The following is a 27945-nucleotide window of genomic DNA, read 5'->3' as shown; positions in this document are numbered from 1 at the left end:
GTGTCCATGTGATGATGCTAATAATAACCAATATTTACCATGCTAAGTAATTTGCACAGGTTTTCATAATTTCTGAAAGAAATTCAAAATACATGTAAAAATAAGAAAATTAACTTTAATTTGCTTTCATCTGCTTCCAAGAAGAACTGTGGGATGACATTCTCCCTATACTATTAGCAGAATGGCCAAGGGTAGAGCTCTAGAACCAGACTGTCTAGGTTCTAACCCTAGCACCACCTCTTACTAGATGTGTTGCTTTGGACGCACTGCTTACTGTCTCTGTAGCATGAGGATACTGATGATATTAATGCCTACTTCACAGAATCGTTGGGAGGATGAACGTGTAGAGCACTGAGAATGGTGCTTGGCAAGTAGTAAGCACTCATGGCTTGTTAGCCTTCAGCATCATAAATGTGTGAGTGCGATGATGTGTGGGGAGCAACAGAGAAGAACGTACACATGTGAAATGCGAATGTGTCCTGAAACACAGCAGAGTAAAGGAGAGAAATGGTGATCAAGATCAAGGGGCATCTGGGAGGCTCAGCTGGTTAAGTGTCTGCCTTCAGCTTAGGTCATGATCCCTGAGTCCCAGATAGAACCCCACACTAGGCTCCCTGCTCAGCAGGGAGTCTGCTTCTCCCTCTGCTCCTCATCCCGCTTGTGCTGTCTCTCACTCTCCCTCTCAAATAAATAAAATCTTTAAAAAAAGAAAGGTAAAAAAATGGTTATCTCCATTCTTCAGTGAATTAAAGCATCTTGATTTTTAAAAAATGAACATTAAAAAAATAAATTAACAACATACAACATGTACAGTGAGCCCTGAAAATACAGTAAGATAAGGCTTAAATGTTATGCAAAGACAGGGAAGTCATGTGAAAGGAACATCAGACTAGAACTCAAGATTAGGCAGTTTAAACACAAACTCCTTCAAATTCTGTGGCTTTAAAACGTTCTGAGTCTATCTCATTTAGTTTCAGTAAGAAACTAAAGATACATACAACATCCAATACAATAAATAGCTTTCAAATTGTATTTCATGGACACCTTGTAGGGCATGAGGGAGAAGGAGGGAGAGCCCAGTGAAAGGAGAATGAAACTGCTCTTTCCCCCTCATCTTCATGGCATCCCACTCTGCTTTTCTTTCACACGGCTTCCTGTGTTTCATTAGAAGAAAGAGGTCCACTGCTAAATCTGGTCTATAGTAACTCTCACTTTATAGACAGGACTGAGCTGCAGAAGAAGAAATGATCTGTCCCAGACCACACATAGCTGCAGCAGAAGCAAGAGCAGTAGGACTAACACTCTGCCACATTTACCTTCCCTTTATCAGGATCACTTATCTTTAACACAGCTTAAAGGAATTTTCTTTTATTTTATGTGTTCATTTTATTCTATAATGAATTTATAAGGATGCAAGGGTGGCAACACAGAGACCAGTAGAGAGTCTAAAACAATAATCCACATAAGAAATGAAGGCCCGACAAATTAACTGTGGCAACAAGAATGGAAAGCAAGATCAAACTTAGTATCTACTTTGGAAAAATTAACAGGACTTGGTAAATAACAGGGAAAGAATGGTGAGGTATTTAAGGGTGACTCTACTTTTGGCTAAAATGCCTGACATGGGAGGGTATGCTATGAATTGAGATAAATAAAATAGGAGGGGACACGTGGGTGGCTCAGTCAGTTAAGCGTCCAACTCTTTGCTTTCGGCTCAGGCCATGATCTCAGGGTTGTGAGATGGAGCCCTGTGTTGGGCTCCATGGTCATTGGGGAGTATGACTCTCTCTCTTCCTCTCCCCCTCCCTCTGCTAATACTCGCTCTCTAAAACAAACCAATAAATCTTTAAGAAAAATAAAAAGGAAAAAAATCAGGTTTCAAGGAGAGAATGAAGAGTTTATTTTAGACACATGGAATTCTAATGCTTTTATCAGATACAGGTGGAAAGTCTTGGCAGCTGGTGATCTAGATAATTGTGACTATGCACTATAAGTGCATGAGTATGTCAGTGTGTGATATGCACACATTAGCAGGACGTTCTCCAAGAATGTTTAGCTCCTTTAGTTCAGTAAAGAAAGCGGATGCAAATTTCAAAGTTAGTTTGGCTTGGATGATCCAAGTTCTGCTGGGTGATTGCCAAGTAAGGGATAGAGAAACGGATGATGGTCAGCAAAATCTTCCTATTAGGGTCTAAGTGTTTATTAAACACTCCTCCAAGGATGCTGGAAACCTGATAGAGACAGGTCAAATTTCCAGTGAAAAAGTCGTGTGGTACCCTTGACACTGAGAATAGGGTTAAGGGACAAGAATGCTTCCGTTTATACCACATTTCAGTTTTACAGAAATATCTGTTCCACCACTTACAATACAGCCCAAGGCAAGTAAGATGTCCTCTCAACACAAATTAAATTTGGAGGTACTGGGACAGGACACAAACATTAGTAAGGGGCCTTGAAATTGGGTGTTTTTGGTTAGCAAGTCATGTGCTTTCCCTAGACATAGAAATTCACCAACCCTGTCAGATGGCTCGGCAAGCTACTGCAATCTGTCTTAGGGCTAGCTAATTGACTATGCTTTCAGCTATTATCTTGGCTGTATCTATCATTTATTTATTTATGCTTAGATTTTGAGACAGAGAGAGCATGAGAGAGAGGCACACGCATGAGCATACAAGGGAGACGGGTGGAAGGAGAAACAGACTCCCCACCAAGCAGGGAGCCCGATGCAGGACGTGATCCCAGGACCCCAGAATCATGAGCTGAGCTGAAGGCAAACGATTAACTATGTCAACCAGGTGCCCTTGGTTCTATCTTTCAGTACTTCAGCAGCTAAGCCAGGAACTTTTTTCAATAGATTTTTCAACAGTTTGAGATATTTTAAAGATTTTTTAAAAAATTTCTTTATTTATTCAAGACATCTCTACAGCCAACATGGGGCTCGAACACATGACTCCAAGATGAAGACTCAGTCACATGCTCTTCCAATTGAGCCAGTCAGGTGCCCCTCAAGATTTTAAGCAATCTCTACACCCAGCATGGAGCTCAAATTCACAGCCCTGAGTTCAAGAATCAAGTGCTCCACTGACTGAGCCAGTCACGGACCCTAAGAGTTTAAGACTTTTTAAAAGCTATTTTAAATTACTAGACTTTTGCCTCAACATTGTTTGATGTTTATATATTTTTCTGGTTTCCTATAAGTAAAATTGATGCATACAGAGCAAAATAACCCATCAAATGGCTGAGAGAGTGAGAATATCTGATAAGGAGACAACTGTTAAACAAATGGCAAGTTTAATCTCAATTCACACCACAATCATCTTTAGTCCCTAGAGAGAATATAATACTATGGGTTTTGGTAATGTACAACTCTGAGAAAACTGAATTTTCTTAGGAAGAAAGATAGGGAAGGACATAGACACAGACACACTTCCTTTATATATCTATTTATATATTTATATATATAAACTAAAAAATATATATTTAAATATATATTTATACATAAATATATATTTATATATTAAACATATTTATATATACATTTATAAATAAATATATATAAATAAAACTATACACACAGTTACATATATAATTATAATACAATAATACATCACTTCTGAGGCATTTTGAAATCTTCATGAAGTCAGCATGAGGCTTTTGGGAAGGGGTATTTTTCCTAGCCTGCTATAATCTCTGTGACATTTATTCCTGGGTCTAAAAAAAAAAAAATCTTTTCAAACTACCAAGACCCTAGGTAGCTACTGAAAGAAGTTCCTATCAAAGGAGAAGGCAATTTGTTCTGGGATTTCAAAAATCTCCTGGGTTTTAGAATGCTTAGAGCAAAGAAGGTTTAAGACAGAATTCCATCTACATATTAACAAGTGAGACCAAAGCATGAAAGATTAAGACTTAAGGAAAAAGGACAAGATTGAAGTAATTAAATAAATACTTCACCATCCAAACATTTATTATCTACTATACAGGGGAGAAACTGTGCTAGGTGCTGGGAATGCAGAGATGAAAAGATAGTCTGTGTTTTCAAGGAATGTTGCCCTTACGTTGAACCAACATGAAAAACAACAATCATGATAGAGTGCTAAGATAAATTCATGCTCAGGAAGATACAAGAATGAACACAAAGAAAAGAGCACATAATTGCTGACTATGTGGGCATGTGCCTGGTGCTGGTGGTGGAGGGGGCAGGGAAGGTGTGTTGTATGCCATGGCATTCCAAGAGGAGGTATGAGACTTTGTTATATCCTTGAAGGATCAGGTAGGAAGGAAGGGCATCTCAAGGGTAAAGAACACTTTCTGTGGAAGCAGGCTGAGAGAGTACTACCCAGCTGGTAAGCTCTTAGTAGAATACAGAGAGCACACTGTATGGAGCTAACCAATAAAGGGACTTGTCTTCCAAGCTAATGAGCTTGATTCTGAAGCTGTGGGGAGCCCACTACACATCAGGTTAGTAAAACTGGGGAGTGACATTCAATTTTCATTCTAAACATCTCAGAGGCAACAATGTAGAGGATTGAAAAATTAAGACAGGGAATCCAATAGCAATGAGAGAAGAGAGCAACTTGGAAAGATATTTCACAGGAAGAAATAACAAGACACAAGTGGAAAGCAATATATATTCACTGAATAAATGACTATATGTAGGGTCAGGGAAAAAGAAACACTTCAAGACATAGGCTACTGAAGATTCAAATACCCAAAGGAACTGGTTCAGGCAAGAACAGAGAAGTATTTGTTAGAACAGGTAATTAGGAGGTCCAGGGTAACTTTGGCCATGGCAGAGGAAGTTGACCTGTGAACTGAGGTGTGAAAAAGAATGAGGAAATGGAGATGGAGTTTACAAGAAGATAGAAGAGAACATATCCAGAACTGGGAATGACAGGTTTTTGTTTTTAAAATGATTGAAACTTGATTATTTAATTATATGCTGAGAGCCAAGAATCACTAGAGAAGGAGAGGATGAATTCGTTTGAAGGAATGTTTCTAAGGAACAGAAAAAGAGAGTAGCCTTCCAGTTTCTTCCGTTAGTTAACAGAGCTGAAGGAACTCCACAGTCTGTGCCCTCCTCAGAGCCCGGCCCTAGGAGCAGCAGCATCTGCAACACTAGACAGCAGGTTCCAAATGCAAGCTTTCAGGCCACACCCCTGACCTACGAAATCAGAATCTGCATTTTTAACAGGATTCCTAGGTGATCTGAGCACACATTAATGTTTGAGAAGCATAGCTCCAAATACAACTGATTTTGGGGGGGAGGGATTGTTCCTATTATTTATTTTTAAAGTAAGCTCTCCATCCAATGTGGGGCTGGAACTCATGACCCCAAGATCAAGAGTCATATTCTCCATTGAAAGAGCCAGATAGGTCCATTCAATTTTCAGATATTACATATCCCCTACTCCAATTCCATTTTTGGGGGGAGAATGGTTAAATCACACTGGGAAATCTCTGGGTTAAATAAAAAGTGAACAAGCTTCTTAACAGGAGTTCCTCAGAAACTAATAAACTACTGGGAATTCTGGTTTTTCTACAAGGGGGATACATACCAGCTCCTCCTAAACATGTTTTTCATGAAACCTTATGCAGAGGTGACAATTTTATTCTATTATTTTATTTTAAATATTTATTTATTTATTTGACAGAGAGAGAGAGATCACAAGTAGGCAGAGAGGCAGGCAGAGAGGAGGAAGCAGTCTCCCTGCCAAGCAGGACCCTGGGATCATGACCCGAGCTGAAGGCAGAGGCTCAACCCACTGAGCCACCCAGGCAACCCCTCTATTATTTAATTTTTTAAAAAGATTTTATTTGAGAGAGAGAGAGCACAAGCAGGGGGAGCGACAGAGGGAGAAGGAGAAGCAGACTCTCTGCTGAGCAGGGAGCCTAATGAAGCACCCGATCCCAGGACCCTGGGGATCAAGACCCCAGCTGAAGGCAGACACTTAACGAACTGAGCCACCCAGGCACCTCTAGAGGTGATCATTTTAATTAATGCTCCTTAAAGAAGATTGAATAGTCTTTACTACTGCTATTCTCTACTGCGTGGTGCAACAGAAAGGGGATAACGTACATGAAAGAACTCTGACAACATGCCATACAAATATACAACTGCATTGTTTCAGGTACTTGGCATGTTTTAATCACCTGAAAATTCTTCTGAAATACATTTTCCACTTATGAGACACTCTTTTAAATGCTGACACCACAAGTGTGGAGCCAACATCACTGGATTCCAGTGACAGAAGGAGTTTCCTGTAATCTTCATACCAACTCCTCAGTTTGTCACAGGGTAGACGACAGAGGCCAGATTTTCCTGGGACACTGCAGAGTAGGACACTCAACAAAGCTGTGGTTCTAGAATGAACTACCAGCCGGTAGCATCTTACGAGGTGTTTCCCTGAGGAGCCAGACAGTTACCAGGTACACACGGTATCTTGAGTGTCCTCAATGACCTTCAGGTCTCGGTTGACAAGAGAAACCAAAACTAATATTCAAAAATATTTACTGCTGGTCACATAGCTGATTCTTATTTTCTTATCAGCAAAATCTTTAGTAAAATGGAAGTCAAGGGGACTTTTTTTGGTCAGAAATAGAGATTAAACTCATTTTCCTAAAAAAAAAAAAAAAATGCTACAATGGATTTCCTAAAAATCCATTTCCTAAAAAATATCATTTTCCTCATTTCACTATAAATGCTCTGTATACTAGCATAAATATTACTTGAATAAATGACTCTAAATGTAGGAGTATAGTATCCAAATATCATATTTTAAAAAATCAGTACTAGAAACTGAAAATTCAGAGTTAGGCTCTGGTCTCCTATTACTATGGAAAATACCATATAGACAAGACTATTTTGGTTGAATTTGGCTTTCTGATTTAATTGACATTTAGGAGATGAACTCTGGGGTGTATTTCTACTATCACAGATATGGGTGTACTTCCTCAGTGAATAACAAAAAGGATAAATGATAATAGCACATCTAGAACTATTCCAAGTTGTGTAAGAGTGACTAAAATCCACTTCATGGGAAGAATGAATTCCCTTATTATAATCTGTAACTCAGAAATTATAACTTAAAGTTTAGAAATCAAAATACTTAAACATAATATCTGTATACTATAGCAGTTTGCTAATAGAGGTTTTACATATTTGTGTATAGCTAATGTTTACATGTGTGTGGTATTAATCTTATATGACTTTATAAACAGTAGATCTTAGTCTGAGGAATTCTTACCTTTGTAAGTCATTTCTTGTTTAGGCAGACTAAGGTATTTTATTTTTATACTCTCTAAAAAATATTCTGAAAAATAATCTTTTTTGAGCAGGGGAAGGGCAGAGGGAAAGGGAGAGAGAACCCCAAGCAGACTCATGCCAGGAATGGAGCCTGATGTGACACTCAAATCTCACGACCCTGAGATCGTGTCCAGAGCCCAAATCAAGTCAGATGCTTAACTGACTGAGTCAGCCAGGCGCCCCCCCCAAAATACTGGAAAGTACAGTCTTGGTGTCATTTTAGATTTAAGATCCCAGTTGAAGAACAGCAGCATAAATTTGGGCAAGAGGAAAACAACTGGAATGGGAGAGGGCAGAGTTAAGGAAAATAAAAAGTTCAAGGTACTGAAGTAGAGCAGTGCTGAATGATGGTGTTAATAGTGGCTGCCGTGGAAGGAGGTCAGGAGTGATTAGGGATAGAATGAACCTGGACCCAGGTATGAAATCATCAGGAAGATGCTGAAAACACCTGAGGATACTCACTGCAGAACTCACAGGTCAGAGACAGCCCACCAAACAGAAGCAGGAGTGGTGTCACTTCCTAAGAGCACTCTGTCCTCACTTTCTTCCTGATTGTCATTGAACTAAAACACTTTTTAAAAAAGATTTTATTTACTTATTTTAGAGTGAGCGAGCATATTTACGGGGGGATGGGGAGTTGAGGGAAAGGGAGAGAGAGAATCTCAGCAGAGTCTGCACTGAGCTTGAAGCCTGATGGCTTGATCTTACCACCCTGAGATCATGATCTGAGTTGAAATCGAGAGTCAGATGCTCAAATCAACTGAGCCATGCAGGTGGCTCTGAAATAAAGCATTTTTAAAAAACAATTTTATTTATTTGAGAGAGAAAGAGAGAGAGAGAGAACACGAGTGAGTGAGAAGAAGCACGTGTTAGGGAGAGGGATGGGCAGAAGAACAAGCAGAATCCCCAAGCTGGTAGCCCACTTTGGGGCTTGATTCCAGGGTCCTGGGATCATGACCTGAGCTGAAGGCAGATGCTTAACCGACGGAGGCACCCAGGCGCCCCTAAATAAAGCATTTTTAAGATCATCATACACCATCCCACACACTTCTAAATGAATAAAGAGGACGCGTGTATGACACAGAGCTGTTGGTGCTTCACTTCACTGATTTTAACTGTATCCTATTACTCTGGCTCAGTGTTTTTCAACCTCAATACTACTGATATTTATATCACGTAATTCTTTGTTGTGGGCTATCCTATGCATTTTTCTCTAACACCAGTTTGGCTGTTCTTCCCCTCAAAAGATCTCTCATGGATGAAATCATTAAACAGAATAGTAAATCAACAGATCCACAGATTAATAGTAAACTTACTTTCAGCAACAACTCAACTAAGGTCAGAAAAATGCTGTCATCTTATGCTGCAAATTAACCAACCTCTTCCAGGGAAGTACAAGAGTTAAAAATGTCATGGTCTCTACTTGCATGACAGTAATTAGATCTTGACTAAAATATAAAAATAGATTACAGCAGGGGCGCCTGGGTGGCTCAGTGGGTTAAGCCGCTGCCTTCGGCTCAGGTCATGATCTCGGAGTCCTGGGATCGAGTCCCACATCGGGCTCTCTGCTCAGCAGGGAGCCTGCTTCCTCCTCTCTGCCTGCCTCTCTGCCTACTTGTGATCTCTCTCTGTCAAATAAATAAATAAAATCTTAAAAAAAAAATAGATTACAGCATAACAGCAAAAGTCAACAGGTCTGGTTATAAACAGAAAGGAATCATCATACTACCAGGTTTAACCTTAATAAACAACGATGTAGTTTTAAATTTTTTAAAAAACTTTTCTTCTTAATTTTTCTAAAAGATTTTATTTATTTATTTGACAGAGAGACGGACACACACAGTGAGACAGGGAACATAAGCACGGGGAGTGGGAGAGGGAAAAGCAGGCTCCTTACTGAAAAGGGAGCCTGATGTGGAGCTCGATGTCAGCATCCTGGGATCATTATCTGAGCCGAATGCGAACGCTTAACCGACCTGGCCACCCAGATACCCCTGGGTTTAAATTTCTAAAAGAACTTTTAGTCAAATGGTCCATGATTAGGACACTGGCTCTCTATAAATCTTTCTATCTTTTAACATACAGTAGTCCCCCTTATCCACGGTTCCGCTTTCCATGGTTTCTATTATCCTCGGTCAACCATGTTCCAGAAATAGATGATCCTCCTTTTGATGTACAATCAGGTCAAGAGCAGCTTAACGCTATATCACAATGCCTATGTCACGCCCCGCACGTCATCTTATATCACAGACAACGTACCAGCTTGCATCATCACCAAGGTGAGTATAGTATAGGACGACGTTTTCAGAAACCATATTCACAAAACTTTTATTGTGGTATATTATTATAATTGCTCTATCAATTAAGTTATTGTTATTAATCTCTTACTATGCCTAATTTATGAATTAAACTTTCACTGGTATATATGTATAGAAACAGATATATGTTATATATGTATTATATATATAGTGTTTTATATATAGTTCCATATAGGGTTTGGTGCCACCTGCAGTTTCAGACATCTACTGTGGGTCCTGGAACATATCCCCCCATAGATAAGGAGAAACGACTGTAATTCTCTTTTATTTTATATTTTAAAAAATGGCCTTTAAGAGACTATGTTATAGTTTTTCAATGCAGGGGTTTCCCAAGTTCTTCTCTATGTATTATAATCCAAGACTGGCTAGGAATTGAGTAACTCTCATAGATTACAAAAAGGGGATAATGGGGGTGGCTCAGTCTGTTGAGTGTCCAGATTTTCATTTCATGTCAGGTCATGATCTCAGGGGCATGGGATCAACACCTGTGCTCCACGTGGAGTTCGCCTGAGATTCCCTCTCCTCCCCCTTCTGTCCCTCCTACTAGCGCACGCACTCTCTCTCAAATAAATTTAAACAAAGTAAGAGGGGAGATAATGACCTTCTGTGAGCTGCCCAAAAATCAACTACCACTCTCACTGGGTGAGTAGGATGTGTCATTAGGATAGCTATCTTACTCTTTTATCTCCTAACATGATCCACTCTTCCAGAAATGGGTCCTCCAAGGTTAAGCGGTAAGCTGACAATAATTTCCTGTCTGAGCTCAGAGCCTAAGGTTCTACCCACTGTCCTGAACTGCCTCTCTCACAGAGGAAGGCAATGATAAGACACAGTACTTAGAACAAATTTCCCTGAAATTCATTCCTGTGTGCTCCAATGCCAAGTCTAAGTCACTAAGAACCTCTAGACCCTGTAAAACTAGCATATTTATCTCCCGTGTTTCATCATGATTCCTCTTTGGATTTAATTCTAGCAGGCTAATTTTTTCTGAAATCCTGGAGATCGTATATTGCAATTTTATGAGCTGTATACTTTCCCACTGAGGTATTGGCACTCCTGCCACAGGCACTGGTGCAAAAGAGTACCTATCCCAAGGCAGATGCCTGATGAATGCTTAGCTCTCCTCCTTCCCTCTCCTCAAAGCAGAAACAACACCTATTAGTGTTTTCTGACCTCAAAGAAAGAAACAAGTACTTGTTTTTCAACATCAATTGAATGAAATAAAAAGGATGCCATTCATACTTGATTATCAGATATTATAAAGGAATTACTGCTAAGTTTGCTATGTATAATAATGGTATCATGGTTATATGTTTTTTAAATTATTGTCACTGAAATATTTATCGGTAAAATATTTCTGGAATTTCCTTAAAAAAAAACAGAGGACATAATAAAAAAAAAAACATCAAAATGTCAAAATGGTGGTAACTTCTGAAGCCAGATGATGGGTATACGGGTTTACTTTTTTAAGTGGTGACAACTGTTTAAATTGATTTAAAATAGTGCCATCAACCTCACTGTGAGCTGAGCAAAATGCTTTAATACAGGTGATGTAGAAAAATAAACTAATGGATAAAAGTATATTGTCCCTGAAATACTCATTATTTAATGATGTACTTAATTGTGTTTTAAAGTCTGACATGCACAAAGGGTCATAAATGAACTTGTTTGTTTTAAAAATACTTGGTTATTTATTAAAGTGCAAGACATCTTAATGTTTAGCCCAATTTTGGAGTTCTTCCCTCAGTTACTTTGCCCCATGTGAAACTCATTATTATCTTCTGACCAGGTCTTCCTTATTCTATATAGCTCAGGGGTCTCTTTCATGAATACTAGTATAATTTCTTCTTACTTCTGAACAATCTTACTAAGAAAGTCTATGTATGCATAATGAAAATCTGAACAGTAACTTTATTGTTAGGCATAAGCTAAAATACATAATATACAGCATAGAAGAACTTGGTTGTTGTAAAAAAAAAAATTGCTCTATGCAAAAATGTGAGAGTTCCCGAAGAGCCATACTTAAAAAAAGATTTTTTTTTTTAAGATTTTATTTAGGGACGCCTGGGTGGTTCAGTTAGTTAAGCGGCTACCTTTGGATCAGGTCATGATCCCAGCATCCTGGGATCAAGTCCCACATCAGGCTCCTTGCTCAGCAGGGAGCCTGCTTCTCCCTTTGCCTCTGCCTGCCACTGTCTGCCTGTGCTCACTCTGTCTGACAAATAAATAAATAAAATCTTAAAAAAATATATAAAGATTTTATTTATTTATTTGACAGAGTGAGAGACAGAGCGAGAGCAGGACACAGCAGGGGGAGTGGGAGAGGGAAAGCATGCTTCCCACCAGGCAGGGAGCCCAAAGCAGGGCTCGATTCTCAGGACCCTGGGATCATGACCTGAGCTCAAGGCAGATGCTTAATCATCTGAACCACCCAGGTGCCCCCTTAAAATAAATTATTAACTTAATAATTTGAAAAAGAAATTGTGTTTTTAATAAATTCAAAAAATATCACTTAAGCTTTTGTAACTATGCTCCTCCATATTCTCACATTTGTATTTTTTGGTAATACATCGTGAGGCTTCTTTATCTTTTTTTATTTTTTATTTTTTAAAAGATTTTATTTATTTATTTGACAGACAGAGATCACAAGCAGGCAGAGAGGCAGGCAAAGAGTGAGAGAGGAGGAAGCAGGCTCCCGGTGGAGCAGAGAGGCTGATGTGGGGCTCCATCCCAGGACCTTGGGATCATGACCTGAGCCAAAGGCAGAGGCTTTAACCCACTGAGCCACCCAGGCACCCCTAAATCTTTATTTTAAAAAAAAAATTGTCACTGTGATCTTTAAGAACAGGTTAACTTTAATTAAAGTTGTTTGTATGTGGTTACTATTATTGTGTTTTGATAAAACTTTCTGAAGTAATCATAGATTTACATGCATGTTTAAGAGATAATACAAAGAGATCTTATGTAACCTTAACCTGGTTTCCTCTAATGGTAGAATCTTGGAAACGTATTGGACACTGTTAGGACACTGATATAATCAAAATGTTGATATAGGATACAGAACATTTCCATTATTATAAGGATCCTTCGTGTTGGTCTTCTTTGTAAACATATCCTCTTTCCACCCTGACACCCCCTCTTAAACCTGGCTGTGACTCAGCTGTTCTCCATTTCTCTAATTTTGTCATTTAAAGGAAGTAATATAAATAGAACAATACGATATGCAATCTTTTGGGATTAACTTAATTCACTAAGCATAGATTTCTGGAGACTCATCTAGGTTGTGCATATATCAATAGTTCATCCTTTTTTTTTTTTTTCTTTTAAGATTTTATCTGACAGAGCAAGCACAAGCAGGGGGAGTGGGAGAGGCAGAAACAGGCACCCAGCTGAGCAGAGTATCCAATGTAGGACTTGATCCTAGTACCCTGGGGTCATGACCTGAGCCAAAGGCAAATGCTTAACCATCTGAGCCACACAGGGTCCCCTAGTTCATTCCTTTTTACTGTTGAGTAGTATTCTGTACTGTGGATGTACTATTATTACTCCGTCTAATCATTCATCTGTTGAAGGACATCCAGGTTGTTTTCAGTGTTTGGCCATATTGTGAATAAAGATGCAATGAACATCTATGTACTGGTTTCTGGAAATCTTCATTTTTTGGGGATAAATGCTCAGAGGAGCAACTGCTAGAGAGCATGGTAGTTGAATGTCTAGTTTCTTTTCTTTTCTTCCTTTTCCCTCCCTCACTTCCTCCCTTCCCTCCTTCCACATTTTATTTATTTTTACTATGTAAACTCTACCCCCAATGTGGGGCTTGAACTCATGGGCCTGAGGTCAAGAGTTGCATGCTCTACTGACTGAGCCAGTCAGGCATCCCTGAAATGTACAGTTTTTAAAGAAACTGTCAAACTTTCTAGAGTGGCCCTTTCATTTTACATTCCCACCAGCAATGTGTGAGTGATCTAGTTTCTCCATATCCTTGTCAGCATTTGGTGTTGTCAAATTTTGGCGACTCTGATGGATGTATAGTGATAATTTATGGAAGTCTTAAGTTTGTATTTCCCTAACAGCTGGTTGATGTTGAGTATCTTTTCAAGTGCTTATTTGCTTATAAATCCTTTTTGATGAAATCTCTGGTCATGTCTTTTGCCTGTTTCCTAGATGGGTTGATTTCTTCTTTAAACTATTGAGTTTTGAGAGTTTTTTATTCTAGATACTAGTCCTTTGCTGGTATTTGGCTTACAAGTATTTTCTTCCAGTCTGCAGTCTTTCATCTTTTTACCAGGATCATTCACAGAGCACAAGTTATAAAAGGCAAACATCAATTTTTCCTTTTATGAATCATGATCCATAAGCATAAATGCTTTTATTGAAAAGCATGTCTATCACGATAGCCTGAAGATTTTCTCCCTTTCCCCTGCTAAAATACAAATAGCTAAATGTTTTACTTTTAACTACAGGATCTGTTTTGGGTTAGTTTTTGTATAAGGTGTGAGACTCGGGTTCATTTACTTGTCTAGGAACATCCAATTGCTAGAGCATTTACTGAAATGGCTATCTTCCTCTGTGAGCTACTTCTGTACCTCTGTTAAATCATTAGGGCATATCTGTATGGGTCTATTTATTGTTTCTCTATTCTGTCCCACTGCTGTATGTATCTATTCCTTTACCAGCATCACACAGTCTACGTGAAGGTTTGAAATCAAAGAACGATTTCCCTACTTTTTTTATTCTTTTTCAAAATGGCTTTAGTTGTTCTAGGCCCTTTGCCCCTCTATCTATATTTTAAAATAATATTGTCAAATATCTATCAAAAAATATTACTGGAACTTTGATAGGTATTGGATTAAACCTCTGGATCAATCTGTGAAGTGACATCTTTACTAGGTTGAGTACTCCAAACAATGAACATAGTATGTTTCCTCATTTATTTGTATTTTTTTTCATCAGCATTCTGCAGTTTTTAGCATATATGTCCTGTTCTGTACATGTTATTTTTAGATTTAAACCTAGGTATTTTTATTTTTGTGTGATTATAGATGGTACTGTATTTTAAATTTTGGTGTTCTTTGCTATATATAGAAATACAATAGTTTTCTTTTAAAAAGTAAGCTCTATGCCCAACATGGGGCTTCAACTCACAACCCTGAGTTCACGAGTCACATGCTCTACCAACTGGGCACCATAAATGTAAGAGATTTTTTATACATTTGTCTTGTATCCTGTAATTTTCTTGAACTCACTCATTAACTAGTTTGTGTGTGTATGTGTGTAAATTCCATAGGTTTTCCCAGAGACAATCATGTCAGCCATGTCAGCCACAAATAAAGTTTTATTTCTTCCTTTCTGAGCTGTCTGCCTTTATTTCCCTTTCCTGTTTTATTGCACTAATTAGAACTTCCACCAATATCTTCAATAATAGTGAGAGCAGACATCCTTGCCTTGTTCCTGATCTAAGGGCTAAAAGATTTAGCCTTTATCATATGTATAATGTTAGCTGTGGTTTTGTAGATGCTTTTTAATGAGCTGAGGAAGTATTCTTTAATTCCCCCCCCTTTTTTTTTTTTTAGTTTTAAAACATATGGGTATTGAATTTTGTCAAATCCTTTTTCTGCACTGATCAATCTTGACAGAGGTCTGTCAGTCTTAATATCCTTGAAAAGAAGTTTTTCATTCATTTTCTCTATCATAATTTACCTGTTTTCAATTTCACTGGTTTCTGCTCTTATCTTTATTATTCCTTTCTTCTATTTGCTTTGGGTTCCTGAGGTGGAAGCTAAGATTCTTAACTTGAGACGAGACGACTTTTATTCTATTATATGCCTTTAAAGCTATACACTTCCCTATCTGTACTGAAGTACCTGTTACCTATAATTTCTGATATGTTATAGTTTCATTTTCATTCAGTTCAATGTATTTTTAAGTTTCCTTTAAGACGTCCACTAGACACAGATTATTTAGAAGTGTGTTGTTTAGTTTCCAAGTCTTTTGGAGATTTTTTTCCCAGTTATTGCTTACTGATAACCAGATTAACAAAACTCAAAGGAGAAATAAACAAATCCATAATCATAATTGGAGGCTATTACTGATTTCTAGTTTAATTCCACTGTTTATAGTTTATTTCCAGTTTTCTACTGGTTTTTGCTTCACATATCTTGCATCTCTATTTTTTGATATATATGCATTTAGGATTGCCAGGTCTTCCCAGCAGACTCTAAAATAATGTCCCACTCTGTCTCTGGCAATTTTCTTTGCTTGTAGGTCTATTCTATTTTATATAAATAAAGTCACTCTTGCTTCTGATTAATGTTTATATGATGTATCTTTCCCAATAATTTTATTTTCAACTTGCCTGTATCATTATATTTGAAGTGAATTTCTTACAGATACCCATATAGTTGGGTCATGTTCTTTAATCCTCTCTGACATTTTTTTTTTATTCATATATTTAGATCATGTACATTTCATGTCATTTTTGCAATGTGAGGGCTTAAGTCTGTCATTCTGTTTTCTATGGCTGATTTTGGTTTTATTTTTCCTACCTTTCTGAGGGTAGTCTATCTCTTTGTATATTCTTTGGTAGTTACTCCAGGTATTGTATATATATATATAATCACAGTCTACTAGTGTTGTCCTTTTACCAAATCAGGTGAAGTATAGTACCCTTAGCTCCCCTGATGGCCCTTTCTTCACCATGGTTTATGGTATTTCCTATATATACACCAAGAACACACTAGACATTATTGTTCTGCTTCATTTGTCAAACATAATTTGTAAGACTTCTAAGTTTTAAGAGAAGTCTATCGTAATTATCCATACTTTATGTTACCTGTGTTCCTTCAAAGATTCTTTATCATTTCATTTGTTAGATAACTTCCATTAGCCACTGTTTTGTAGATCTGCTATTAATAAGTTCTTAGCTTTCTTTCACCCTGATAATGTCTTTTTCTTCATTCTTGAAAGTATTTTTGCTAGTTCTAGCATCCTGAAAATTATTCTCTTTCAGTTCCTGAAACTACTATGTATTTCTTTGACCTCCACTGTTTCTGATGAGAAATCTGCTGTCATTTGAATTAGTAAGTTGCTTCTTGCTGCTGTTGTAATTTTTCTTTGTCTTTAGCTTTCAGAGATTTGACCATTGACAAATTTGGCATGGTGTGGATTTGTCTGGATTTATCCTGTCTGGAGTTAGCTCAGCCTCTTAAATCTAGGTTTATGTCTTCCGCCACATTTGGCAAATTTTTGGTCATTATTTGAGTACTTTCAGAGCCATCTTCCTTCTGCTTTCCTTCTAGGAATCTGATAACACAATGTTAATAGTTTGTGTTATGGTTTCACAGGTCCCTGAGGCACTGCTCATTTTTTTTTCCAGTCTGTCTTCTCTCTCTAGTATAGACTGAGTAATTTCTATTTTTCTATCATCCAGTTCACTATTTCTTTACTCTGTCCCTTTATTCTGCTGTTGACCCCATCCGCTAAACCTTTTTTATGTTAATTATATTTTTCATTCTAAAATTTCTATCTGGTTCTTCTTACTTATACTACCTTTGCTGAGGCATTTTTATGATGGTTGCTTAAACATTTTTTTAATCACTTCTAACACCTCTGTCATCTTGCTATTAGATCTTCCTGGTTCTGGGTATGAAGAGTGATTTTCTAATGATATCTGGACATTTGGGGCACTGTGTTATGAGATTCTGGATCTAATTTAAACCTGCACTTTTGCTGGCTTTCCCTGATACCAATCCCACAGAAAAATGAGTATGGGAAACCTCATTAAAGTAAGCTAACGGTAGAAGCAGAACCATAATTTTTTCTGCCATGTTTGGGTATAATAGAATGGTTTGCTTTCCTGGTCCTTTGGCTAGAAAGTAGGCTTCTTTTTTCCCGCTGCACCTGCTGGCCTTTCTGGATTGCCAGTTTCTCTAGAACCCAATCTGAAGAAAATCAAGGGAAATCACTGATATGTCACTTTCCTCAGATCCCAAGGCCTCTAAGCTGGTCAGCCTTCTGCACTCTAACTTTCAGTCTTCTTGTAATTGTTTTACATATAATATTCAAAGTTTTAGATGTACTTGGCAGATAGGAGAGCATTCTTCTAGATGCTGAAGCCCTTTGGTTGTTGCGTTCATGTTTAATTAGTTCCTAAGTCCTGTAGAGATTAAGATTCGATTTTGCTCTTTGTGGATCACAGAATGGTACTCTACCTCCTCAAAACACCTGATCATGAAATATTTTTAGCTTTCAGGTAAAATCTGATGGATGATGATATTATGTAGTGCTTGTCTATAAATCTTTTCAAAATGGAATTAGAAAAGATTATTTCTTAATATCCTTGGTTTCTGAGAAGCAAGTTAATTTACATAACTAAGTAAAGTTCCCTCATGAATGTAGGAAATTCCTGCCCAGATCAAATTTAAACAATTATTTTTATTATTAACACAAAATTTCTGTAATAAGTGCTGCTAAAACATTAATGGAATTTACTTTAGTGTTCAGCCAAATGACAACAGTAATTTGCTGTTTACAAATATATACCTACTGTTACTAGTTAAGAATAAAGAAAATGAACACAAAGGCATCAGAAACAGAACTAGAAATCTAGGATTATTTTCTAGTACTTGATGCTTTATCATCTAACTTTACAGTATTTTCTTTTCTTTTTAAATTTTATTTATTTAAGTAATCTCTACACCCTTGGCCTCAAACTCACAACCCAGAGATCAAGACTTGTATGCTCTTCTGACTGAGCTGGCCAGGAGCCCCATAGTATAAGGTTTTTTTTAAACCAAAATGTATTCAACTTTGGCCTTAGAGTTTCTTAAAATCAATAAGAAAATCAATAATAATCCATAGGATATGTTTCAGAGATCCTGAAACCCTCACAATACATTGGCTATTATTGTTTCTAAATACAACACCTCTAATAAAGGAGTGCCTCTCTGAAACAGGCAGCTTTACCTGTCTATTTTAAGCTGAACAAAGGGGCAGAACAAATTTCTCTCTGGGTTCACTGTGCAAAGTGCAATATTACTCTTGTATGTAATTAAATTGTAATTACTGGCAACAAGAAGTAAAGCATTAATTGGTAGCTATAGGAAATGCATTAAAGAACAGTCACAGAGCACTTCATCAAGTATAGATAGGTATAATGTCATACTTTAGGAAGAATTTTTCAGTGAAAATACCAATGCTGCTGAATTACTATAGTCAATTTCTGGGTTCAGAAGTTAATTAGAAGAGCCCCAAGTACATTCTTAATGAATATTTACTCACTGCTTATTATGTTAAAGGCATACTGTTAAGCTGCTGCCTAGCATCTTATTCTCTGCTATCCTTAGAAAAATGACATTTTAAAATAATTTATTTTCTCAAATCCCTTTTCGTAACTGCTGCTGAGAGTCTTACCCAGAGGTGGAAAGTACAGCATTACTCTAGGCAAACTACTTACTTCTTTAGCCTCTTCCCTGACTTTTATAAAATAGAGTGTAGCAATACTTTCACCTTAGGGAGGTGATTCTTATCCTTAGGGAGAATTAACTATCTACTCATCTACATATAGTATATAAATACCATATCCAAATACAGAAAGCATAAAAAGAACATGTGTTCTTTTTATGATGTGTTCAGAAAGCTTGTAGCAGTTCAGCCTGATCAATGGAAATAATTGAGATACTTTATGCTTTGTATAATGTTACAGAAAAATAAAAAAATACCTTCCCTATTGAAGCAAAAGTAGATACAAATAGCTACAAACATATCTCGATATATTTCCAAATTTCATTAGTGTTCCTTTTTTCTCTCAGGATAAATACATGCAAAGATGTGTTAAAGCATTTCGGCGTCAAGAGGAGGCTCAGAATATGATTTAAGAGTTTAAGATGAATGTTACAAGGCAAAACATTTCAAACACAAGAAATTTTCCTACTCTACAATATTCAAAGACTAAAAAGCTTACCGGAGATATACCAATAAAGTAATATTAAAGTATACAATACATTTCAATTAAGTGAAAAGATGAACATTTAAAAGGGTCTCTTATTTACCTCTTCTACATTGGAAGCAGTCTTGGCAGAAGTTTCCATGAAGATAAGTCCATGTTCTCGTGCAAAAGCTTCACCTTCTTCCTTTTTTACTTCTCTTCTAGATTCTAAATCACTAAATATAGGAAATAAAAGGCCATGTTATTAACCAGCACAGTATAAATAGAGGTATCTGTGAAAAGTGTAACAAAAGATTCAAAGTTGTGCTGACTATTCTTTTGATTAATTTTTAACACATAATAATAACAACTGACTTATTCTGGGTAATATGAAGGTCAAATGGCTAGAATGTGCTTAGTTTCAAGGAATAAATTATCCAACAGAAGATCCGGAGTTAGAATCCTAGAACACTGTAAGTAAGAGAAACCTAAATGAAACATCTATCAACACCCAGCTCTAGAGTATAGTGGGTTCCCAAAGAAGGGAAATCTCTTACTCAAAATAACAATTCAAGAGAGAACACTAGTCTAAACTTTCAGCCAGACTGAATTTCTATGAATGTGATTTAAAAACAAATCACTTAATTTCCAGAAGCTCTAGGAAACTGATTAATAAAATCCAAAGTACTAAAGACACATTAATTAGATTATTAATCTTACTTGGTTTAACTCTCAGTTAAACCAAGTTACTATTAACAGTAAAACTGTTAAACTATTAAACAGTAAAACTGTTAATAGAAAAAGGGAGAGAGAAACAAAAGTCTAATCTAGAAGTTTCGGGGGGAAAGAGCAGTACTCATTTTTTTTGTACAGGAACTGTATTAGGAAGGTGGGGGGAAGCAGTGGTCTCTTTAAAGTGTGTTTTATGGGTGCTTGGGTGGCTCAGTGGGTTCAAGCCTCTGCCTTCAGCTCAGGTCAAGATCCCAGGTCCTAGAATCGAGCCCCAGATCGGGCTCTCTGCTCAGCAGGGAGCCTGCTTCCTCATTTTTCTCTACCTGCCTCTCTACTTGTGATCTGTCAAATAAATAAATAAAATCTTTAAAAAAGTGTCTTATTATAAAAACTTATAGTTTTTATTACTATAAAATATTTAAAGCACATAGAAAAGGATGGAGAATAGAATACCCATGTACTTCCATCTAGTCCTGATTATTCAGACACATTTATATCAGATTTCTTCACTGCTGAGAAACAAAATCAAGTCATAGTTGATTCACCACTTCTGTACCTGTCTGCTCCTGATCTCATTCTTTCCTTTCACCTCAAAGGTAACCACTTCTCTGTATTTAGTGTTTCCACTCTCATGCATGTTTTTTTATATGTATACTCATGTTTATAGCCATACAAAAAAGGGTTTTTGCACATTAAGAAAAATTCAGATGTAGCTAACATTCTCCAACTTGTTAGTTTTGGTCAACATGATTTTTTTGGGGTTACTGACATACTCTATGTAGATCTAGTTTCTTAATGTTTTATTGCCATATTATGTAGTCTAGTGAATGAATGCAACACAATTTATTTTTAATTTCCATTTGAAAAAGTTATTTATAATTTTTCATTATTAAAAACAGCGTTACAATAAAAAGTTATACATTTTTTGTGTGCATGTGCCAAAACTTTTCCAAGGTAGTAAAATGTTAGAAAGTACTGTATTTTCCAAGTACAGTATCTGGTATACATGTGCCATGACTCAGTGAATTAGTATGGAAAAGAAGAGAAAATATCAGACTGTATCACCCACTGTTATACGGAATTTTGTTTTTTATGTATGTATACATAAAATTTGTGCACTAAGACATGATAGAAAATGTATTTAAGTCAAATGAGAAAGCTCAAAAGCCACTGCACTTGAATATACTTGGTACAAAGGTGTCTTCCAAAACAACTGCATAATTGATACTCTTAGTGGCAATGTTTGAAAGTTCCCATTGTATCACCTCCTCACCAACATGTGGTAAGATCACACTTGTTAATATATGTCACTCTGATGACTGTGAAAGGTACTGCACATTAATGTTAGTTTTTCTTTTAATTTGGTTATCAGTTTCACAAATATCCATTATCATCATTATTAAATTAGAAATACAGAAAATTCTAAGAAAAGTAAATCATTCCTTCATTCAACAAATATCTACTGAATGCCTTTTATAAGCCAGGAATTTTGGTAAGCCCTTGGGATGTATTAATGAAGAAGTCAACAAAAAAGTGTACATTCCAGTAGAGGACAGACAATAATACTGAGTAAAGAATATAGTATGTTAGAAAGTGGTAAATGTGGAAAACCGGAGTAAGCAGAATCAGGAGTGCCAGGGAGAGGAGGGAGGTTACTCTATAAATAGTGTAGTCATCCTAAAATTGACTTACTTAATCAGTGTTCTTGGTCCTGTTTTTCTACCGAAAAGTGACCTTTTTCACATATGTGCATAACCATGCTGTATCTGTAACTACATGTCCTAATTTTTTCACTTAATATTAGAATCTATATCATTATATCTTTTTCACAAACACTATTTTTAGTGATTAATTAATTCGCATCACAGTTCATTTAACCATTTCCTTGGATGATGAGTAACACAGTATAAACCTAGTACTGTGAAGTGTTTTACATGGATTATTTCATTTAATGTACCTGACAGATGAGGAAATGGAGGAAAAAAGAAGGCAGGTTAAAACAACCAAGTTCACAGTTTAGGAAGAGCTGATGGAGGAGATGGAATCACGACCCAGATGACTGTGTCATATAGGGATTACTTTTTCTGATAAAAACTGAAGAAGTTTTTGTCAAATATGGAAAAATACAAAGAAAAAAAAAGACCCATAATTTCAATTTCCAAAGGTAATTAACATCTTGAATACAATCCCATACTGCTCCTTTGTCTCTTTCTTCCTACTGGAAGATGCTCATACCCATTACTATATTTTGTGTTTTTTATCATTTTCCCATTTGGAGTCCTTTACAGTATAATTTTTACTGAGTGTAAAGAATGGTGGTTTTTTTATGCAAATTTATATCACACAAACTAGGGATAAAGCAAAACAAAGATGTTAAAGTCTCATCCATCTAATATTAAGTTACATCACTGTTTCAACGTTACAAAATTCACCAGGAATTGAATGCCTTTAAAAAGCTGGCTGACCAGGGGCACCTGGGTGGCTCAGTGGGTTAAAGCCTCTGCTTTCCGCTCAGGTCATGATCCCAGGGTTCCGGGATCGAGCCCTGCATCAGGCTCTCTGCTGAGCCGGGAGCCTGCTTCCACCTCTCTCTCTCTTTCTCTCTCTCTCTCTCTGCCTACTTGTGATATCTGCCTCTCAAATACATAAATAAAATCTTTTAAAAAGATTTTATAAGATAAGCTGTCAATTATGTTTACAAAGTTGTCACTTAGCTCATTATCAGTAACCGTTGTTGTTTTTTTTTTTTTTTTAAAGATTTTATTTATTTATTTGACAGAGATCACAAGTAGGCAGAGAGGCAAGCAAAGAGAGAGGAAGGGAAGCAGGCTCCCTATTGAGCAGAGCCTGATGCTATGCAGGGATTGATCCTAGGACCCTGGGTTCATGACCTGAGCCAAAGGCAGAGGCTTTAAACCACTGAGCCACCCAGGCACCCCTCAGTAACCATTGTTTAAGTAATTGAAACTTCTGAGTGATTTTGTAACTTTCAGTTGTTACATTTTAAAAATAATTTGCAATTCATAAAAAGCCATCTAAGCATTTAGTGCAAGTGCTCAAAAAACACTCCTAAAAATGTGAAATGTTAGAAAGTTTGATATAAAATATTACAAAGGGAACCACAAGAATGTGACATGCTGTTTAGATGTCCATGCTATGAAATATTAGTGGTTTAAGATGAGAACAAAAAGGAGGGCAAACTTTTTGGGTAATATAGGCAGGGTAATATACCCAACTATAATCCGAGGGCCTCCTAGGTGCCAAGCCCTTTCCTACATCTGGGGACAGACTACTCGCAAAATAGACAAAAATCCCAAACCCCCACAGGCCGCAAGGAGCTTATATTCTAGTAGGAATAAAAAAATGGGGGGGGGGAACCCTAGCAACAGTGATGTGGTAAAGCTCCTGGAATTCATCCCCCTTATCTGACAGTCATTCTTAAGGGAAAATTAGCTTTCAGTTGCGCAAAATATTCAAGAAAAACCTCTTCCCTTAAGTACCCTTTATCCTATTTTAAGCATATGCTATATCTTATTTAAACAATACCTTATTTGGGGATAAAATTACTCTGTTTTCCACACCATTATCTCTGATTACATTTGCATTTGCAAATGTTATCTTAGCAAAGAGGGTTAAAGACATGTACTTTTGAGGGACTGTTCAAAAAAAAAAAAATGCCAATTTAGGATGCATGATCTTTTTTTCATCACACCCTTCCTTACTTTGGTTGTTTCCTCAGTCTTCCAGGCATAAACATCATAAAACATTTAAACTGTTTTCATTAGTTAATTACTCTTCTTTCCTAAATCATTCTCTTAATTCACACCCTTTTTGTTGAGGGTTTGCAGTATAACCCTTGACTACTAAGAATTTTTCATCTTTGTGGACCCTGCTTCCTATTTCTTGTATAACCAATTTAAAATGCCATAGTTAAGAAAAATCTGTGTCATCTGTCACTCTGACTAGGTCACTGCCCTCCTCAAATCCCTTCACTGGCTCCCTACTGCTTAATGCATCTAATTCAAAAATCGCCTATTCCCCGTTTCCATGTCTACCCCAATTCACCTCATCTAATAATAATCACCTCATTTATCTCTGTTCATTCCCATTCACTCTCTGTATGTCATACGTTCTTTGTTCCCGTCTCCTAGTTTTCCCTTAAAATGTCTTTCCATAGCTATTATACTCTTAATTATAAGGGCCACCAACCTACAATCATTAGAAACACCTCTTGTATATAATGTGATTTTTCCTTTTACATTTAGACTATAAGTTCCTCATGGGCAGGAACAAAATTTTAAACCATCAGTAAGTTGCCATCTACCATGTCTGAGACCCAAAGAAAACACTAGTAAAATTAAAAGTATGAAAATTCTCTTTATTCTCCAAATATTCTCCCCTTATTATTTCACACATCACTACTGAATGGTAGTATGAATGCTTTTTTTTTTTAAATTTTTAAATTTTTTATAAACATATAATGTATTTTTATCCCCAGGGGTACAGGTCTGTGAATTGCCAGGTTTACACACTTCACAGCACTCACCATAGCACATACCCTCCCCAATGTCCACAACACCCCCCTAACCCCCCAAGCAACCCTGTTTGTTTTGTGAGATTAAGAGCCACTTATGGTTTGTCTCCCTCCCAATCCCATCTTGTTTCATTTATTCTTCTCCTACTCCTTTAACCCCCCATGTTGCATCTCAACTTCCTCATATCAGGAAGATCATATGATAGTGGTCTTTCTCCGATTGACTTATTTCGCTAAGCATGATACCCTCTAGTTCCTTCCATGTCATCACAAATGGCAAGATTTCATTTCTTTTGATGGCTGCATAGTATTCCATTGTGTGTATGAATGCTTCTATATCACAAAGACTAAAGTTTCCCTACAATAGCTTTAATCTTGAAAGGTTGAAATAATTTAAATGAGGAAAGAATAACCATGAAAAGCCTTGAGCAAAGGCCAAGATGAAAGATATTTCCAGTTACAAAGAAGTAATCAATAATTGGCCTTTTCCAATTGAAATATCATGTAAGTAAATATCTTCTCTTAAACAGCAAACCTTGATTTCTATTAAAATAACTTTCTAAAATTAAATCTATACAGTAAAATGCTATTTGCTATCTTACTATTTTTCCAGCTTTACTGCAGTATAATTGACATAAAAGAAACTGCACATTTAATATAAAATGATGAGTATGACATATTTATCTATGAAGCCATTCACCTCCCATAGGTTTCCTCACACCCCACACTATAATCCATCCTTTCCTCCTACTTTACCCCAGGCAACTAACGATCTGCTTTTTGAATTTTCCAGGATTTTATATAAATGGAATCACATGTTATGTCTTCATTTGTGTCTGGGTTTTTGCACTCTGCATAATTATTTTGAGATTCATCTACTTTGTTGCACATACCAATAGCTCATTCTTTATTGCTGAGTGGTATTCCACTGCATAACTATATCACAACTTACCCTTTCGCTTATTATTTGTAATATGGGTTGTTTCCCACTTTGGGGCTATTACAAATAAAGCTGGTAGTGTGTGTGTGTATAATTCTTTGTGTGGCCCTATGGATAAATATCTAGGAATGGAATGCGCAGGCAGTATGTTAGATGTATGTTTACATCTTGCAGTCTGGTTGTTATCATTTTACACTCCCAAAAGCAGTATAAGGATTTCAGTTCTACATCCTTGCCAACACTCAGTATGTTAATCTTTTTAATTTTAGCTATTTTAAGGAGTACATAATTGTATGTACATCATAGGGATTTTATTTTTTTTTAAGATTTTTATTTATTTGGGGGAGAGAGAGAGAGAGAGAACATGAGTGGGGGACAGGCAGGAGAAGGAGAAGCAGACACCCTGCTGAGCAGGGAGACCGATGAGGTGCTCCATCCAGGGACTCCAGGATCATGACCTGAGCCAAAGGCAGATGTGTAACCAAATGAGCCATCCAGAAGCCCCATCATTGAGGTTTTAATCTGCATTTCCTTCATGATTAGTGGTGTTAAGTATTTTTTATGTGTTTACTTGCCAACAATACATATCTTCTTTAGTAAAGTGCTGCACACTTTTTCTTTTGCACATTAAAAAAAAAACTGGGTTATCTTTTTATTAATGAATTGTAATAATTCTTCATATATTTCTAGAAACAAACATTTTGTTGGATATAGGTTTTATGTTGTAAATTTTCTCCCAGTCTGTAGCTTCCCTTTCATTTTTGAAACTTTTTTTTTTTTAAAGCAAAAGTTTTTAATTTGGTTGAATTTGAACCTTAAACAACATAGATTTTAACTGCAAGGGTCCATTTACATGTGAATTTTTTTCAATAAATACAGTATTGTAAAGGGGAGTGCCTTTATGGCCAGTTGGTTAAGTGTCTGACTCTTTGATTTCGGCTCAAGTCATGAGACTGAGCCCTGCATAAGGTTCCATACTGGGTGTGGAGCCTGCTTAAGACTCACTCTCTCACTTTGCTTTGCCCCCATTACTGTATGGTACTGCAAATGTATTTTTCTCCCTTATGATGTTCTTAATAACATTTTCTTTTCCCTAGCTTACTTTATGGTAAGAGTACAATATATAAGACATAGAAATACAAAATATGTGTTAATCAACTATTTGCTCTCAGTAAGGCTTCTAGTCAACAGTAGCCTATTAGCAGTTAAGTTTTTGGTAATCAAATGCAAATTTTGGACTGTGTGTTGTTCAAGAGTCAAATATATAGTTGGTTTTATCCCTTTTTTCTGTCCCATTTAAAAAATGTTTGACAAATCAACAAAACTAAAAGACAACCAATGGAATGAGAGGAGATATTTGTAATGTATCAGATAAAGGGCTAGTATCTACAATCTATGAAGAAATTAACCACTTAATACTCAGAAAATACATAATCCAGTTACAAAATGGGGAAAGACTTGAACAGACATTTCTGAAAGGAAGACATACAAAAATGGCTAACAGACATGAAATAATGCTCAACATCACTCATCATCAGGGAAATACAAATTAAAACCACAATGAGGGGGTGCCTAGGTGGCTCAGTCAGTTAATTGTCTGTCTTTGGCTCAGGTCATGGTCTCAGGGTCCTAGGATCAAGCCCAGAGTCCGGCTCCCTGCTCAGCAGGCGGTCTGCTTCTCCCTCTGCCCTTTCCCGTGTCCTCTCTATCTCAAATAAATAAAGAGAATCTAAAAAAAAAAAAGAAAAAAAAAGAAAAACAAAACCCCACAGTGAAATACTACCTCACACCGGTCAGAATGGCTAAAATTAACAACTCAGGAAATAATGGACGTTGGCGAGGATGCAGAGAAGGAGGAACCCTCTCACAATGTTAGTGGGAATGCAAAGTGATGCAGTCACTCTGGAAAACAGTATGGAGGTTCCTCAAAAAGTTAAAAACAGAACTACCCTATTATCCAGCAATTATACTACTAGATATTTATCCAAAGGATACAAACAGTGATTCAAAGGGGCACATGCACTCAAATGTTTATAGCAGCAAGGTCCACAATAAGCCAAAATATGGAAAGAGACCAGACGTCCATAGATGGATGAATGGATAAAGAATATATATATATATAATTATATATTATAATTTTATAATACAAAACTATATAAATCATAGAAAAATAAAAATTACAAAAATTCTATA

General features: G+C 36.7%; 1 protein-coding gene across 1 annotated transcript in view; it reads right to left on the bottom strand.

The window, feature by feature from the left end:
• RAB2A (RAB2A, member RAS oncogene family) overlaps nt 1–27945 on the bottom strand; it is a 90509-nt gene that overhangs the window by 9288 nt on the left and 53276 nt on the right. The window contains exon 6 of the mRNA XM_059394623.1: nt 19671–19782. Within this exon, the coding sequence (XP_059250606.1) occupies nt 19671–19782 (112 nt within the window). The remainder of the gene's footprint in view (nt 1–19670; nt 19783–27945) is intronic.

Source organism: Mustela nigripes, chromosome 3 (genome assembly GCF_022355385.1).
Source record: "Mustela nigripes isolate SB6536 chromosome 3, MUSNIG.SB6536, whole genome shotgun sequence".
In the NCBI taxonomy this organism is placed as follows: Eukaryota; Metazoa; Chordata; class Mammalia; order Carnivora; family Mustelidae; genus Mustela; species Mustela nigripes.
This window is presented reverse-complemented; position numbering and strand designations above follow the sequence as displayed.